This window comes from Apodemus sylvaticus, chromosome 3, assembly GCF_947179515.1.
Source record: "Apodemus sylvaticus chromosome 3, mApoSyl1.1, whole genome shotgun sequence".
Classification (NCBI taxonomy): Eukaryota; Metazoa; Chordata; class Mammalia; order Rodentia; family Muridae; genus Apodemus; species Apodemus sylvaticus.
In genome coordinates this window covers 162514119-162532265 of record NC_067474.1, presented here as the reverse complement: position 1 = coordinate 162532265, position 18147 = coordinate 162514119, and the positions used below count along the sequence as shown (strand labels likewise).

At 36.3% G+C, this 18147-nt stretch overlaps 2 protein-coding genes across 10 annotated transcripts in view; one reads left to right on the top strand and one right to left on the bottom strand.

Annotated features, from left to right (window-relative positions):
* The window catches only part of LOC127681612 (zinc finger protein 420-like), a 662660-nt gene that overhangs the window by 445375 nt on the left and 199138 nt on the right, over window positions 1–18147 (top strand). The window lies entirely within an intron of this gene.
* Window positions 53–8797, bottom strand: LOC127681632 (gastrula zinc finger protein XlCGF26.1-like). Of its 2 annotated transcripts, XM_052178108.1 has the most exons (5): window positions 8724–8797; window positions 3160–3286; window positions 1895–2272; window positions 673–1729; window positions 325–337 (listed from the first exon to the last, which is right to left on the bottom strand). In XM_052178108.1, exons 1-5 carry the CDS (start codon window positions 8751–8753, stop codon window positions 325–327), a joined length of 1605 nt encoding a protein of 534 aa, XP_052034068.1. In that variant the 5' UTR covers window positions 8754–8797. The 2 variants fall into 2 exon arrangements, with proteins under 2 accessions (XP_052034069.1, XP_052034068.1); XM_052178109.1 differs by lacking the exon at window positions 325–337 and adding an exon at window positions 53–225 and having other exon boundaries at window positions 564–2272.

Below are 18147 nucleotides of genomic sequence, written 5' to 3'. Positions count from 1 at the left end.
TTTTGGGTAAAGCATTTCTCCCATTCCCTGCATTTGTAAGGTTTCTCTCCTGTATGAATTCGCTGATGTCATTGCAGACTCCATTTGTGGGTAAAGCGTTTGTCACAGTCACTGCATTTGTAAGGTTTCTCTCCAGTATGAATTCGCTGATGACTTCTAAGCATACTTTTGCCAGTAAAGCATTTGTCACATTCACTGCATTTGTAAGGTTTCTCTCCTGTATGAGTTCTATGATGAATTCTAAGACTACTTTTGGTAGTAAAGCATTTGGCACATTCACTGCATTTGTAAGGTTTCTCTCCTGTATGAATTGTCTGATGAATCCTAAGATAGGATTGTCTGGTAAAACATTTATCACATTCCCTGCATTTGTAAGGTTTCTCTCCTGTATGAATTTTCTGATGAATTTGAAGATAGAATTTTTGGGTAAAGCATTTGTCACATTCACTGCATTTGTAAAGTTTCTCTCCTGTATGAATTCTCTGATGAATCCTAAGATAGGATTGTCCGGTAAAGCATTTGTCACATTCACTGCATTTCTAAAGTTTCTCTCCTGTATGAATTCTCTGATGAATCCTAAGATAGGATTGCCAAGTATAGCATTTGTCACATTCACTGCATTTGTAAGGTTTCTCTCCTGTATGAATTCTCTGATGACTACGGAGAGTGCATTTTTGGGTAAAGCGTTTGTCACATTCACTGCATTTATAAGGTTTCTCTCCAGTATGAATTCGCTGATGACTATCAAGACTGCATTTTTGGGTAAAGCATTTGTCACATTCACTGCATTTGTAAGGATTCTCTCCTGCATGAATTTTCTGATGAATCTGAAGATAGAATTTTTGGGTAAAGCATTTGTCACATTCACTGCATTTGTAAGGTTTCTCTCCTGTATGAATTCTCTGATGTCTACGGAGAGTGCATTTTTGGGTAAAGCATTTGTCACATTCACTGCATTTATAAGGTTTCTCTCCTGTATGAATTGTCTGATGAATTCTAAGACTATTTTTGACAGTAAAGCATTTGTCACATTCACTGCATTTGTAAGGTTTCTCTCCTGTATGAATTCGCTGATGACTATCAAGACTGCATTTTTGGGTAAAGCATTTGTCACATTCACTGCATTTGTATGGTTTCTCTCCTGTATGAATTCTCTGATGACTACGGAGAGTGCATTTTTGGGTAAAGCATTTGTCACATTCACTGCATTTGTAAGGTTTCTCTCCTGTATGAATTTTCTCATGAATTTGAAGATAGAATTTTTGGGTAAAGCATTTGTCACATTCACTGCATTTGTAAAGTTTCTCTCCTGTATGAATTCTCCGATGAATCCTAAGATAGGATTGTCCGGTAAAGCATTTGTCACATTCACTGCATTTGAAAGGTTTCTCTCCTGTATGAATTCTCTGATGTCTACGGAGAGTGCATTTTTGGGTAAAGCATTTGTCACATTCACAGCATTTGTAAGGTTTCTCTCCTGTATGAATTTTCTGATGAATTCTAAGACTACTTTTGACAGTAAAGCATTTGTCACATTCACTGCATTTGTAAGGTTTCTCTCCAGTATGAATTCGCTGATGTCTATCAAGACTGCATTTTTGGGTAAAGCATTTGTCACATTCACTGCATTTGTAAGGTTTCTCACCTGTATGAATTTTCTGATGAATTCTAAGACTACTTTTGTCAGTAAAGCATTTGTCACATTCACTGCATTTGTAAGGTTTCTCTCCTGTATGAATTCGCTGATGACATTGCAGACTGCATTTTTGGGTAAAGCATTTGTCATAGTCACTGCATTTGTAAGGTTTCTCTCCTGCATGAATTCTATGATGAATTCTAAGAATACCTCTTTGAGTAAAGCATCTGTCACATTGACTACATTTGTAAAACTTACCATTATTGTTTGCTTTCAGCATCAGTTTATGTTTAGATACAAAACCCTTATCAAATTCTGGATTGTTGTTTTCTTTCTTCCCTATGTGTATTCCTTGATTTAGATTATTTATAGAGCACTCATTTAAATACTTGATACAGTCTTTATATTTGGAAACTTCTCTGGTTTTCTCAATTTTAAGTCTTTTCAGGGTTGAGGATTGAAGTGAGGCATCTCTGTGGTTAGTTTTATCAGGTGTACTTTGGGTGGATTCATTAATCATTTTGCTGAGCTCATTACATTTATAAGACTTCTCTTGCATATTCACATGTTCATGGACATTGCACTCTGTGTCTTGATCTAAGACCTTCTGATGTCTTCCATGTATGAGATGATTTTCTGAAAAGATACAAATAAAGATGGCAGGGATTATTGTATTGAGGAAAAATATATTCAGTAATGCGTGTTTGCTGATATTTCAAGTTAATTAGACATCAAGAAATCACGCTCTCAAAAGAGCTTTCTTCTTTTTCCATAATGATTACTTGGATCCTTAGAAAAACCACAATTCTGATCTACATCCACTGAGAGGAAATGATGATACCCTCCTAAATGTTTTACAAACAGCACTTTGCAGAAACTAGGACAAATAATGTGACTGATCAGTACTGAACTTTCACAAAGTGGATATCTGATCAATGTATGCAGACCACCTAGCACTAGGGATAACTAGATGGTGAGAGGCAAGTGGAAGAGCATAAACATTAAAATACTTTGGCATCAGAAGCTGATCACCAAAATCATAGAAGAAAACATCCCCACCCTAAAGTAAGAGAGGACCATAAACGCAAAATAACCCTATAAAACAGCAAATAGATTGGAGCAGAATAGAAAATCCTCTCATCACATGTGTAAAGAAGAGTTAAAGTAATAGTAATTTTATTTGCTGAAATTATTTTGTGTATAGAAATATAATTCCTTGTTCTCAACATTTAATTTTTTTAAAATTGGAAATTTCTAATTAATTTTTGGAAACTTTTGAATTGGAAATTCCAATTAAAGTTATATAAGAGGAATGGTAAGATATCAAAGAATACAGCACTGGACACATACTCTTCAAAAGAAATCCGAACTGAGATGGAAATCCCATGAAAAATTTGTGATTCTAACCAGAATGACCACTTCCTTATTCTAGTGGTCTCTTGACATTTCAGAGAGTTTACATAAACAGAATGTAAGGAAATTCAAATAAAGATTCAGGAATTCAAAAAGGAGTGTAATCTTACCCAAAAACAATAGATTGTTGAAATTCTCCAACATTACATCTATGTACAATGACCGTTGAGCAAAATTGAGACATTCCCATTCCTCCAGTGAGAAGTTCAAAGACACATCATTGAAGGTTAACAAACCCTGTAATGGAAAACTACTTAAATGCTACTGGACAATATTGTTTTCCTATGTTAATAAAGTGGCAGAAAGAATAGGAGATACTTAGTGATACAGATGAAAAAGGGAAAATATGGAAGGACAAATGTTTTTTAAAACTTTAATAGAGATGTGTCTGAACTTATGAATTGCTGCTCTTTCATAGACAGTCTATAGAATGGCTTACTATAATGTTCTCATTTATTAAGGCTCTCACATTCATGAATTTTCTGTGGCTTTCTGAGACCTTCGCAGCAAATGAAAGTTTTGCGACAAGCACTACATTCAGAAATTTTGTTTGCTGTTGGCAATGTATAATATCTTTTAAAAGTCCTCTGTTATAAAATTATTTTCCCAAAAACCTCATGGCACCACTCCATGGATTTTTATCCCAGTTCTTTAAAGTCCCATGATTTCTGCTGAACACTACTGACAGGACAAATATACAACACATATAAATAACTTAAGGCAAATGAAGCCAACATACATTATAGAAAAAAGATGTTAACTCTAATAAAATATACTTTACTTAAATAGTCATAGACTTCCTTGTTTTTATACCTCTGAGAATGAATGATATGATTATCTTAAAGGAGCAAACATTTTCAGAATATACCACATACATTTGATATCTATATTCAGTTAAAGTACCTTTATGAAATATGCAGTGTTATTAAGCAGAATACCTGTGTCACATCACAGATGGCCAAGTTATGATGAGGAAAAATATGTTTTCAAATCTACAATATTCAACTTGCTCAAATATGGACACTTGTTCAATCCTGTGTGAAGCTGGGTCTCACATGACTCTATTGTAGCATTATCAATTTAACATTTTGATACCTAAAGACTACAAACTTTCTACAATAAACAGATAGACTATGACATAAAGAAGTAATGGATGGAATAAATGTCAGAGTTTTTTCCTTAAACAGAAGAGGACTACAAAGTCAGGTTATACAGTAAACATTCCAAGTGACATATGGAAACAAATATTTAGACAAATTATTTTATTAAAGTATATTCACAACTAAGTATTAAAAAAAAAAACAGGGTTGACAAGGCAGTGTTTGTATACATCTTTAATCCCAGCACTTGGGAGTCAGAGGCAGTAGAGATCAATGCTAGCCTGGTCTATAGAGTTAGTTCTAGAACAGCCAGCGGTAGACAGAGAACCCCTGTATTGAATAAAAAGAAAAGAAAAATCCACAGCTGGAGAGATGGCTCAGCTGTTAAGAGCACTGACTGCTCTTTCAGAGGTCCAGAGTTCAATTCCCAGCCATCAAATAGTGCCTCACAACCATCTTTATTGGAGATTCAATTCCCTCTTCTGGTATGTCTAAAGACTGAGGCAGTGTATTCACATAAATGAAATAAATAAATAAACGTTTTAAAAAATTAGAATAACCTCTAGTAGAAAGCATTACATTATTTAGAGTTTAATAAAACCTGGCAAAAAATACATATAATAAAAACTTCATACATTCCATATGGTCTTTCACAAGGTATGTATGTATGTATTATGTATGTATGTGTAAAAAAACAGCATGAGACAAGATGCATTTCAATGAAGTAGAATCTTTTTCTTTGATTGAATCTTGTTTCAAATTGAGGGAAAACCATGGTAACACTTCAGAAATGTGGAATACTTTATTCCTTATGGAACTGACTTTATTATTAATATAACACTATTTTTTTCCTTTGGAATATGACCTCATTTGTATATCAGAATGGTAGCTTGCATAGAAAAGTATGACTTTCAATTCTTGCTTTATTTTACCAAAATTATACTACACAGGTTATATATAATGTCTATTACAAATTGTCATCAGAAATATAAACCTGGGGCATGAAAACAATGACAGAGGCAAATGCACTTGCTGTGACTTCAGTCTCATGGGTTTGGAGGTGAACCAGGGATCTAGGGGCATAATGTGTACATAAAAACATGTAGATGAACAGTTATATAATTAAAAGTTTCAGAATAATAATAAAAAACATCAATACAACCCTTCCGGTTTTCCCTATGTAACACCATATGTTTTAGGGAAGAGGAAACAGAGTAGATTAACCATTCTTCCTTCTAAAGAAAAGAAGCAAACAAAATTCAAAAACAATTTTTTCCAAGCAAACTGACACAAGAAACAAGCTAGAGTAGGCACTGTAATATAGAATAAAATTGACTTTCAATCAAAATGCATCAAAAAGATGAGGAAGGATAACATTCCATACTCATGAAAGGAAAAACATCTGACAAGATGAACTCACAATTTTCATAATCTATGTTCCAAATGCAAGGACACCCACATTTGTAAAAGAAACTTTACAAAAGATCAAGGCACACATTTAACATGACACAATAATAGTAGGAGACTTCAACACCATACTTGCACCAATGGACAGATCATGGAAACAGAAACTAAACTGACATAGTGAAACTAACAGAAGTTATAAACAAATGGATTTAACAGACATCTAATGACCATTTCAGAATAAAACAAACAAACAAACAAACAAAATACCTTCCTATGTCTCATGGTATGTTTTCCAAAAATTAATCATATAATCAGAAACAAAAAAAAAAAATGAGGGCAGATGGCACGAGAAAATTGCAATAATCCTATGCATCCTGTCACATTGCCATGGACTAATTGTTTTCAATAACAACCAAAACAACAGAAAGCCCACATACACATGGAAAATCAACAACTCTCTCCTCAATAATAATGAACTCAGGCAAGAATATAGAAAAAAAAATAATGACATTTTAGAATTTAACAAAAATGAAGGAATAGCACACCCAAACTTATCGGTGACAATGACAACAGTGCTAAGAGGAAAATTCATAGCTCTCGGTGCATTCTTAAAGAAACTGGAGAGATCATACACTACCAGCTTGACAGCATATCTGAGAGCTCTAATACAAAAAGAATCAAACACTCCCAAGAGGACTATAAGTGAGGAAATAATGAAACTCAGAGATGAAGTCAACCAAGTAGAAACACAGAAAATATACAAAGAATCAACAAAATGGGGAGCTGATTTCCTTTGAGAAAATTGAAAAGATGGATAAACCCTCAGCCAGCCTAACTAAAGGGCAAAGAGACAGATTCTAAATTAACAAAATAAGGAATTAAAAAGGAATCATAACAACAGAAATAGAGTAAATTTAAAAATAAGCATGAGATCCTATAACAAAAGACTATATTCATCAAAACGTGAAAATTCAGTTGAAATAGGTTGTCTAGACAGGTACCAAGGTCAAGGAAGTTCAATTAGGATCAGACAAACCATCTAAACAGTCCCCAAATCACAAAACAAATAGAAGCAGTCATTACAATCTCCCAAACAAAAAACAAAAAACAAAAAAAGGTCCAGGCCAGATGGGTTTAACAACACTACCAAACAAAATCCAGGACCACATCAAAATGTTCATTCATCATGATCAAGAATGCTTCATCCCAGGGATGCAGGGGATGGGTCAATATACAAAAATCCATCAACATAAAACACTGTATCAACAAACTCAAAGAAAATACCAAATGACTGTCTCATTAGCTGCTTAAAAAAGCTTTTGACAAAATACAACATCCATACTTGTTATAAATCTTGGAAATATCAGAAATTCAATGCCCATAATGAAACATAATAAAAGCAATATTCAGCAAACCAATAGCCAACATCAAATTAAATGGAGACAAACTTGAAGCACTCCAATTAAAATCAGGGACTAGTCAAGGCTGTCTACTCTCTCGCTGAAAAGATAAAAGAAGTCTTCAGAAGATGGAAAGATCTCCCATTCTCAAGATTGACAGGATTAATAGAGGAAAAATGGACATCTTACCAAAATCAATCTATAGATTCAATACAATATCCATCAAAATTCTGAATCAATTCTTCATAGAGATAGAGCAATTTCCAAAGGCCAGTATAAAGAATGGAAACAGGCAACCTCAGGAGATAGGAGGTTGGGGGGACCTTCCAGAATGCAGAGACATGGGAGGTGAGAGACTCTCAGGACTCAAAGGGAGGAACCTTAGATGAAATGCATGACAGTAGGGAGAAGGAACTTATATAGCCTACCTCCAGCAGGAATACAGGGTACCCAGTGGGGGAGGAGGTTGCCATCCTACAGTCAAAACTCTGAGTTTTGTTCCATATTTGTTCCTGTCTGAAAGAACAGCAGGGATGGAAATGGAGTCTGAGAAACAGAAGGTCCAGTAACAGGCCCAAAGTGGGATCCAGCTCAAGGGGATGTCCCAAGGTCTGACACTTATACTGAGGCTACGGAGTGCTCACAAAAAGAGACCTAGCATGACTGCCCTCCAGAAGACCCAACAAGCAGCTGAAAGAGTCAGATGCAGATATTTGCACCTAAGCAATGGACAGAAGCTGCTGACCACTTTCGTTAAATTAGGCAAATGTTGGAAGAATCTGAGTGGGAGGACAATCCTGTAGGAGGACCAGCAGTCTCAATTAAGCTGGACCCCTGAGATTTCTCAAACACTGGACGAACCAAGCAGCACAAACCAGATGATATGAAGCCCCCAACACATATATAGAAGAGGAGGGCTGGGGCTGGGTTCAATCAGAGAAGAGGAACCTAATCTTCAAAAGACTAGAGGCACCAGGGAGTCTAGAGGTCTGGTTGGGTGGAGGGTGGGGGTAGGGAGTGTGGGAGAAGGAATGGAATGGGGAGCACTCAGATGGTGGATAGGGAGTATAGAGGAATGAAATCTGGAGTGTAAAAAATAAATAAGTAAAAGACAAAAAAGTTGTAAAATTTAAAAAAAAGAAAGGAATACTGCAATCTGCATCTGCTCACAAACACAGCACTGTTATGGCAAAAAAAAAAAAAAAGACACTCTTTCCTCTTTCTGCCATCATCTGTTCCTCTAGTGATCTAATATATTTGCTATTAGGATTGAAGACAGTGAGGCTCTTATAGTTTTATCCTTCTACAAATTGTTCTCTTTCATTCATTGCTCAGCGACATGAGTATCCACATATTTCAATACCCACAATCACAAGTTTTTGTCTGGAACCCTAACAATCTTTGAAAAGCAACTTCTGTGACAAATGAGACTTTCCTTCCACAGTAATATAAGAGTACACAGCTCCATCCAATGTAGAAATTAGCTATTCATAAGAGTTTTTGAGAATCATTTACAATAGATTCTCTTTGAGACCTTCAGTCTTTAGTCCATGGAATTTGAATGGTCTAACAGTAGAAAATTCAGTGAAAATAGTATGGTGTTATTTATGTGAAAGTCTTAAACATTAAATTTTCTTTATGCCACAAGAAAATGAAGATCTTAGAAAATAAGCCCTTTAGATAACATTACCACATGTAGATAATAAAACTTTTGAATGGTTTGAATGATAAAGAGATTTCTAAAACAAATGGAGACAGCACACTGACCTGTGGAGTGTTTACCAAAGGAGCACTCATTCTTTTTGTTGTTCTTCTCCAAGTTTCAAATATTGGGAATCCTCTTGAAATTTCACAGGGTTTGAAAAGCACAAAGATGAAATTAATACAACCCATTATAGACAATGCTAAAGCACATAAAAATACATTAAAAGCAAACTGATACCAGAAATCATGTCAACGTTTCTACAGACTTGAGATCATGGAGTGACAATGTAGTGTGGAAAGGACTATGAGTATGATCTGAGGCCTCTTTCTAATATCAGCCTGCACCAGACAGAAAGAGAGAGCACATGCATACCTGCTGTAAAGCACTATTACTCATGAGTTACTTCTGAGGACTCATCTTCCTGGGTCTAGACTAAAGGACAAAGGGCTAGTGACTACCATGATTGATGCCTACAAATGAATGGCATTTCATTAGCCATCATTCTAGAATATGATATCTGACTCTTTAATGAGATTCTACTCCATTTTACCAGGTAGATACAGTATATCTTCTTTCCATGTGTATCTGTTGTCTTGAAATACAAAGATTCTATCTGCCAAATATCATGGCTTTTCAAGGAGAATAAATTACCATCAGATTTAGTTATAGACCTTTTCATCATCATCACCATCTAAGGCTTTTGAGTGATCATGAGATTACAGTTATATTTCCAGCTTATTTCTTCTTTCAATATGGCCCTTTATTCTAACTCCCATGCACACCATTGTATCCATTGATCTTGATCTCCTGACATCTATATGAACGCATTAATATGTGGAATATTATAATTAAAGTCAGAAATGTCTTTAAATAATATTTAATTCTGCTATAATTTTAATCCAGTTTTTCTCACCTTTTCCAATGGTGTGGTAAACTTTTATTACAGTTCCAGGAACTCATAACTTGATGCATCTAATGTTTCAGACCCACATACAGACTGATAACAGGAGAGGTGTGTCAGTTCCCAAGACCTTAAGAAATATGTGTTTAATGATGGTTGGTCTTTGACATCCTTTGTGAAAGTCATAAATATATATATGTATATGTGTGTGTGTGTGTGTGTGTGTGTGTGTGTGTGTGTACATACATACATACAGGGATAAAATGAACCATTTCAGAGTATGCTCTTGGGATGATTTACTCATTGTATTAAATCTGCTATAATACTATCACTGTTGGAACCTCTTCTTGAATATGCATAGCTGCATCTTGGCATTGTTCCAGGAAGATCTCAGGTTCCCTGTCAGTAATGAATATAAATACAGTGAGAACCTTGAAGCCACACTGTCACAGCTTAAGATGCAGAAAGTAAAGTCAACTTGATTTCATGCTAGAGGTTCAAAATTATTTCAACAAGTACAAATCATACAAGTCAAGGCACAACTTATGTATAGTCAGTGAAAGAAGACACAAAACCATTTCAATATATCTATGAAAGCCTAGTGTAAAATATCACAGTCCATCACTGTGAAATCTCTGAAGAATGTGACAACAGAAGGAAAATTACTGAGTCTAATGAAGATAATAGCCAACATCCCAAACCTATCATTACATAAACCGAAGAGACTCTACTCAGAAGACAAAGATGTGCAAAGCTTCCACACTAACTTATCACAGTGCAGCAGTGCTTACAAAGAGAAAGGAAGACTTAGAATATTTTCAGTGTTCAAATAATAAGTGGAAGGCAAGTTCTCTCAAATTACAAGAAACATAATCTTACAACTCAAGAGCTCAAATATCCCAAGAGTATAACTCAATCTGATAATATACTTAATACGCTATAGAAAAATACAAGAAAATATCATTTTGTTTTATACATATCTAAAGAATAATCTGAGAAGTCAGAATACCACTCAGTGTCTACAAGGATCTTGGATATGCTAGTTTATCATACAAAGTGCTAAAAAGGACTCTGTAGCTTGATGGGTGTAAGGAGTCATTAAATGGTTCTCCCTACATGCTGACATGTGTGCTGTAATACCAGCCTGTCTGACAATGTAAATCTACCAGCGTAGTAGTGACAAGTAGGTAACAGAAACATTACTGGTTTTACTTGGTTTCAGGTCAGCCTACAAATAAAATACAGACATGGAACTGGAACCTGGTCAAAAGTCACTCTAAAGATAAAAGGCCCTAAATTGAATTTATAATTGAAATACTGCAATATGTGGAAATACTGGATATGCATATAAATTCTTACTGCTTTCACCTAAGTGACACAAACATGATTTGTAAGGAGAAACTGACAATTTACAGAGTGGTAAGTGACAAACAAGCAGTGAGGGGGAAAAGCAAGTCTCTAAAAGAAGAAGGAAATGGAATTATGGAAACCCATGCTGTCATTTACCATGGAACATGGCATGATGAATATATGACATTATGGATACCCATCTAAAACCTGCCTCAGAACATACACAAAATACAAGAATATAATGAAAACTTGAATAACAAAGGATGGGAGAGAAAATGCAGTAACTGTCCAAGCACTCTGGGGCACTTCATGTGCAAAGGCACTCACCTGAAAATGCAAGCAGGAGGGAATTTAGACAGCACAGATTAAAATAAATTCTTGGAACTTTGTAATATCTGAAATAGCAAAGAAACCAGATAACGCAAGTAATCTATCCAAATGTTTCTCTGTAAATATTCTAACAATTAATAATATGTATGAAAAAATGAGGATAATTTTTAATTCATGTGATAGAAAATTTACGGACAACAGGAATTTCTATAAAACAGGAATTGGTGATGTAGGGAAAAACATAATGCTGTCATACATTTGCAGTATGTAAAACTTGATGCCTGTTTACCCAAAGGATTCCCCAGCATGTAATAAGGATATATGCTCCACTATATTCATAGCAGCCCTATTTATAATAGTCAGAAACTGGAAAGAACCCAGGTATCCCTCAACAGAAGAATGGATGCAAAAAATGTGGTATATCTACACAATGGAGTACTATTCAGCCATTAGAAACAATGAATGCATGAAATTCTTAGGCAAATGGATGGAGCTAAAGATCATCATACTAAGTGAGGTAACCCAGACTCAAAAGGTGAATCATGGTATGCACTCACTAATAAGTGGATATTAACCTAGAAAACTGGAATGCCCAAAACATAATCTACACATCAAATGAGGTACAAGAAGAAAGGAAGAGTGGCCCCTTGTTCTGGAAAGACTCAGTGAAGCAGTATTCAGCAAAACCAGAACGGGGAAGTGGGAAGGGGTGGGTGGGAGGTCAGGGGGAGAGAAGGGGGCTTACGGGACTTTCGGGGAGTGGGGGGGCTAGAAAAGGGGAAATCATTTGAAATGTAAACAAAAAATATATCGAATAAAAAAAAAGAATACATAGTGCTTTATTATCTTAACTTTTTTAAGTGCTAATGAACAAAACACTACAGATGTTGAAAGAGATTTGTAGAAAAACTACTGAAGTAACCATAGAGGTTGCGATTGAAATGCTTAAAGCCTGTCTGAAAACTCTTGTCAGTATTTCTAGGTGTGAGAACATACTTAGAATCCATCTTATTTCATTCCTCCTGTAGAAACAGTGCTTGTATTTCCCATATGTATTATACTTTGTTGCAGAAAAACACATCATGCAATGGCTCCATTTACATGGCAAATATCATATATTTCTTCAACATGATAAACTTGTCATCATATCTACTTATAGCCGTTCTCTAATGTACACTGTTCAGAAGCAAAGTGTTGCTTTCTAACTTACTCCTCCTTCAGGATGGACTTGTCTCTGCTTTACTAGCATGCGAAACTTTGAGTGAGATCCTTTATCAATTGAAACTTATCTGAACATATTTTAAAGGTAGAATGTTACAACTCAGCGCATAAAAATCTGTCTAAAACTTCATGTGATTGCTAAACCATTGTAGGTTACATTAATACAGACTGATCATGTTGGAAGTTTAGGAGAACCTAGCTACTGAGAAATTAATGTTCAGGATCTTACAGAAACAAAGAAAATCCTTTTAAGCTTGTCCCTGTGATTATATCCTCTTAGATCTGCCTTCTTCCTGCTTTGTCTACAAGCTTCCAACAAGCAGATCCATTGTTAGCTAATACATGGACTCTTAAGTGAAGAAGATAAAAAATTCTTCAATTCCCTAGGCCTTGTTCAAAGACCTTCCCATACATACGCAGAAGCATGTCATACTATTCTTCTACACTGCATTTACACAATTTTGAGATCCAATTTCTTCATTGTTATTTTATTTTGTTTAGTTTTATTTGTGAATATTCTTCCTGCTTGTGTATGTCTGTGCCTTAGTTGCATTCCTTGTATCAATGGATATCAGAAGAGGAGGTCAGATTCCCACAAACTGGAAGTATAGGTGGTTATGGAACATGGTGTGGTGCTAAAAACCCAATCCTGGTCCTGTGCAAGAACAACAAATGCTCTTCAAATCTCAGCCATATCTGAACACTTAACATATAATCCAATTTAATTTACTAATGAATGAGTCTTGTTTAATGACCGTGAACTATTTAAAGTGGGAACATGTTCTTTCTACATCACACCTGAGTGATCAGTGATGCGTATTAAGATCTGGGTCCCATGGTTATACTTTACATTAAGAAAATGGTGGAATCTGATACAGTTCACTTTCCTTCTATAGTAGGTTTCTTGGTTGAGCGGATTCTGGATAACAGCATTTTGCTGTACTATAAATTCCTTCACAATAAGGGTGCCTCCTCATAAGAGTTCATACCTAAATACATCATCAATATGATAAATCTGCTTTTCTCACATTACAATGAAAAGATAATAGTCTCCAGCTCTGGGATTCATGGATACAAAACATTTTTATCATACATAGGGATCATTCCTAATTGTTAAAATTTCATATGAAGTGTCAGCTTTCCTGTAACATACTCAGGATTCACATTTCCTCTCATGCTCTTTCCTATACTGTTTCTTGTGTTATATGCAATACCTCAGATGATTTATGATTTCTAAATAACAATTATTTATTTTAATTTTATATGAAACATTATCTTTGCCTACATGTGCCTCTGTAGACTTCAGAAAGGCAGAAGCTATAGCACCCAGACAACCATAACAGATATTCTGGAAAAAGAGCTCTGTAAGGAAGCAAAGTCCCCAGGCAGTTACAGGAAACTGAACCTGAATATGGTAAGAAGGGCCCTTAACTGCAGAGCCACATTTTTCATTTTTAATTAGCCGCTGTGGAGACAAAAATCAATAAACATTGGGACAGAATTCATAGAGCCTGAAGGATACTTTCATAGAGTGTCCGGGTGAGTGCCAGCAGTCAGGAAAGACACTTGCACATAAGTGGGGTAGTAAAGATGCATTGAGAAATTTGGCAGTGAGGCACTGGTTGTCAAAGGCATTTTCACATAATTTTGTAAGTGAGGGATTTCAAGCATGAAAAGGAGTCATTCTACAGTAGTACAGAGAAAGACACTAATCAGGTCATGTAGAAATTAATGAATAGACACTCAAAGAGAATACAATGGTTCAATATAACAGACCTGTTTCTCTGAAGACACTAAAGTCCTAACAAAATATTATTCAGCTTATTTAAACTAAAAGAATGTTTGTCTATGTGTGAGAGCTAGAGCTGAAAAGGGGACACTGCAATGTATGATAATGTCACCACTGTTACCTTATGCAATGCTCTATAGAGTTATACACAAATCCATTAAAACTGAAAAAGACATGATTCCTAGAAATAAGTGAAAAAATATCAACCTCCTACATTACAAAAGTGGGACACACATCAAGGACAAGTTGGAGTTGGAAGAGATTCCTCTAACAGTGTCTGAGGACCGGACACATTAGCATGGAATTCTCATTTCATTAGGCAAACCTTATAATAATGGGAAAAGGAGAGTATTGAATAAAACACAAAGAAGAGGAAGACTAGAGAGACACCATACAAAGTTGGTTTACCTCTACACCCTAAGCAGTTAAGCAGACACAAATATATGCAAAGGAAATTACAGAGCATTTGCCAGAATATATACAAACACAGATATTGTCACTAAATTATAGGTGAATGGAAGGAGAGCTGAGCTGATATCAAGAATGCAAGAGAGTTCCAACACTCAAAACTAATCAACATAAGACTCAAAGATATAGACTCAGTGAAAGAAAAATTATGTTGGGATATTTGAACATGTTTCTACTTAGAGTGTGGTTCTGCCTAACAACACATATACAATCACTCTGATTGGAATACAGGCAAGCCCTTAATAGTCACTTCAGACCCAAATGATGAAGGTTGGAGAGTATGTACAAAGAAGCTCCCATGTTTGAAATTGATATACAGCTGGGTGGCAAAAAAGGTGACAAATCAGAGAAAGATTTGACAAAATAGGATATGCTCAACTCTCATGAGAAAAGAGAGGAAAGCCAAAGTACTTAGGGGAGAGAAAGACAGTACAGAAAGAAGAGAATAGTAAAGGAATACAGGAGAGTTCATGGACAGCAGTACAGTAGAGTTGACAGGGTAGAGTAACAGAGAGGGAGAAGGAAACAGTTTTACTGGAAGTGTTTTAAAGAGAAGAGAGAACACAGGTAAAGACAAAATGAGCAAGAGAAAGAGCCAGAGGCAGAAGATTAGAAAAGATTGAGGCCAAGCAGAGCAATTCGGTGTCTTAGAGAACAAGATTGACTAGCTCAGCTGGGAGAGGAGTTTGAGCCTGAACAACTGAGTTGAACCAGGCAGTGAAGAGTTGAGAAGTAATGAGAAAGGGGAAGCTTATTCAGCATCAAATTTCAGACGTCTAGATAAGATTGTAGGGAGGCTAGAGTCTTCCAGAACTAGGCCTAGCTTAACAAAGGCAATAATCTTCTCAGACACCAACATATTACATTTTTTGAGAATAAAAGGTACTTTTACAGCTCTGTGGTAAAAATTAGAGATTGCTCAGTATAAATGCTCTCAAGAATGTAAGAAAAGAATAAGAAAGATATAGAGACACATAGCTAAAGCATACAGTACAGAAAAGGTCAACAGTAATTTTCCCACTCTAATTAGGCCTAATTCTACACAGTGCATCAGTGAGAACAAAATTAAAAGACAGAAAAACATGTAGAGTGGAGAGAATATGTGACTCAGAAAGCTAGTTCACCTTTTCAAAAAACCAACTCACATCAGATCATTCACTCTGTCATCAAACACCTTGGACTCCCTGGTGAGTAGCATACAAAGTCTCAAAACTGATTTGCAACCTGGGGCAGGGGCAGAGTTATCAATAGTCATACCAGACTTGCATCCAGTTTGCAACAATCTCAATATGCTAGGCAAAACATGGCCACTGCTATCATAATGGGAAGACTATCTGTGGGTAACAGAATTTTTTTTTTGGTTCAAGCTGAGACCAGTTCCACAGGAAAAAAAATACATAGGTTACACTGGGAATCTGCCTAAAATCCAATAGGTTACAGGCCCTAGGTGGGCATCCACTATTGACATCTGCTAAGTGTATAAATGTCCTATGTCTCGCCGATATCTGAGGCTGCTTTCAATCTGGGTAAAAGAAACTATTTTCAATGGGCAACAATTATTATAGAAATTCAAAACTAAATATTACAATCAACTCATTGGTGACTGCACTGGCTATAATGAGAAACTGATAACACTACATTTAATATTACTCAAAATGAAGTTTTCCAGAATCATTATTGAAATAGAATCTGCCTAAACCAAATTCCTGTCTTCTTCCTACTAACAGGGGAGACCTGTTAGCATTCTGTCTAAATTCCACCTCCACAGTTACTTGGCAACAGCAGGAATGCTCCTCCCCAGAGTTACCTGGCAACCCCCAGGTAGGCTGACTCACTATAAAAGGGGCTGCTTGACCCTCCCCTCTCTCTTGATCTCTTGCTTCCTTCTTGCTTCTCTGTTGCCCTCTGGTTCACTTCTCTTCCCTTCTCCCTTACCCATTCTTTTTGCCCTATCTCCACGTGTTCAAAGCTGGCCTCTACTTCTCTAGTCTCTCCAGCTCTCTGCCTTTCTCTGCCTCTCCTACCCTCTTACTCCCCACTCTGTGCCCTGAATAGTCTACTCTATGCTAAACCATGGCGTGACTGGTCCTTCAGGGGGAAAGGGATGCCTTGGCATGGTCTCTTTGAGGACCTCCCTTCGCCCATACCTCATTGAACATATTCTTTCTCTCTTTACCTTTATATAGAAAATCAGGACCTACCAGACCCCATGCTAAATCCCTCTATCAATCACACCTGAATCCTTGGTTACAGTCTCCTTGGCCTTTACCATCCAGAGATCTCACCTCAGATTGAAGGGTGAGCACATTAGACTGAGCAGAGGGACACCTGAATATGGAAAAACAGTGGTCACAAAGAACATGGAATTTTTCATAAGTAAAAATCAAAGATGCCAACAACTGGCAAAAGGATATAAATGAAAGAAAGGAAAGATACCACAGAAAATGTCTCTTTTTCTCTGAAGATTTCAGGTTACTCTGCCCAAGAACCAGGTACCTTCCTGAAATACTGCCCTGTGCATTACAAAGGAAAACAATAAAGAGTCATGGGAAACTACAATGGACTATATGATTGTCTATCAAACTCCCTGTACCATGAGTCCAAATTACAGAATGAGTCAGGATGTAATGTTTACTAAAGCTTGCTTATGTGCTGGGATTGTTTTTGTCTGGCGACACTCAGAGTTAACAGAACCTACAATATATCTTCTACTCGGCCATACCTTACTACTACCATGTCTTCCTGATTTATTCAGTCCTAAGGTGTAACACTAATATCTAAGCCCATGAAGACACATTTCTAAATGGAGTACTTACATCAGAAAATGCCCATACCTCACTGTAAAATTAACTGAAAGTATAACTTTACATAATAAATATGAATATCTATACTCAGTGTGAAGGTGCTTTACAATGTACATTTTCTGAGCCAATCAAATCTGCAGTGGATCCTCATATGACTAATATCTACAAAGCACTCTGGGGATGCATATGAATTCATTCTCCTGGCAAAAGGCTACTCTCTCAAAATGGCAAATGGAGGAACAAAAGAGTTAAGAAAGAATGGATGAATTTTAATTTGAAGAGCTCTGTTAAGACTTTACCAAAGAGAATCTCCATGTACAAATTACAGATACTGCATATGATGCACAAGGTTATTTTAGAGGAATGTTCAGGAAATCATAACATTGATTAAAACCTTACACTGAACCCTAGCTCATATTGTTATGACCAGATATTGAAACCACAAAGATCACCAGGACTTGACTGATGTATTTCATACCAGTGCATATTCCTGCTCAGTATGTAAACCAGCCGTGATGCAGCAGGTTAGCTGACTGAGCAGGATTCTTATCTCTTGCAGGGAAAGTACTCAGGAAATAATGTAGTAGGGCCAGTAAGTCCCAGCAGCTGTAGCTGGCTGGATA

Coding starts and splice junctions, on each gene's coding strand:
- LOC127681632 (XM_052178109.1), bottom strand. CDS start 8,753: ATGAGTGCTCCTTTGGTAAACACTCCACAG. Junction 3,287..8,723: donor CTTTGGTAAACACTCCACAG/GTCAGTGTGCTG, acceptor TTTCCATTACAG/GGTTTGTTAACCTTCAATGA. Junction 2,273..3,159: donor CAACAATCTATTGTTTTTGG/GTAAGATTACAC, acceptor GTATCTTTTCAG/AAAATCATCTCATACATGGA.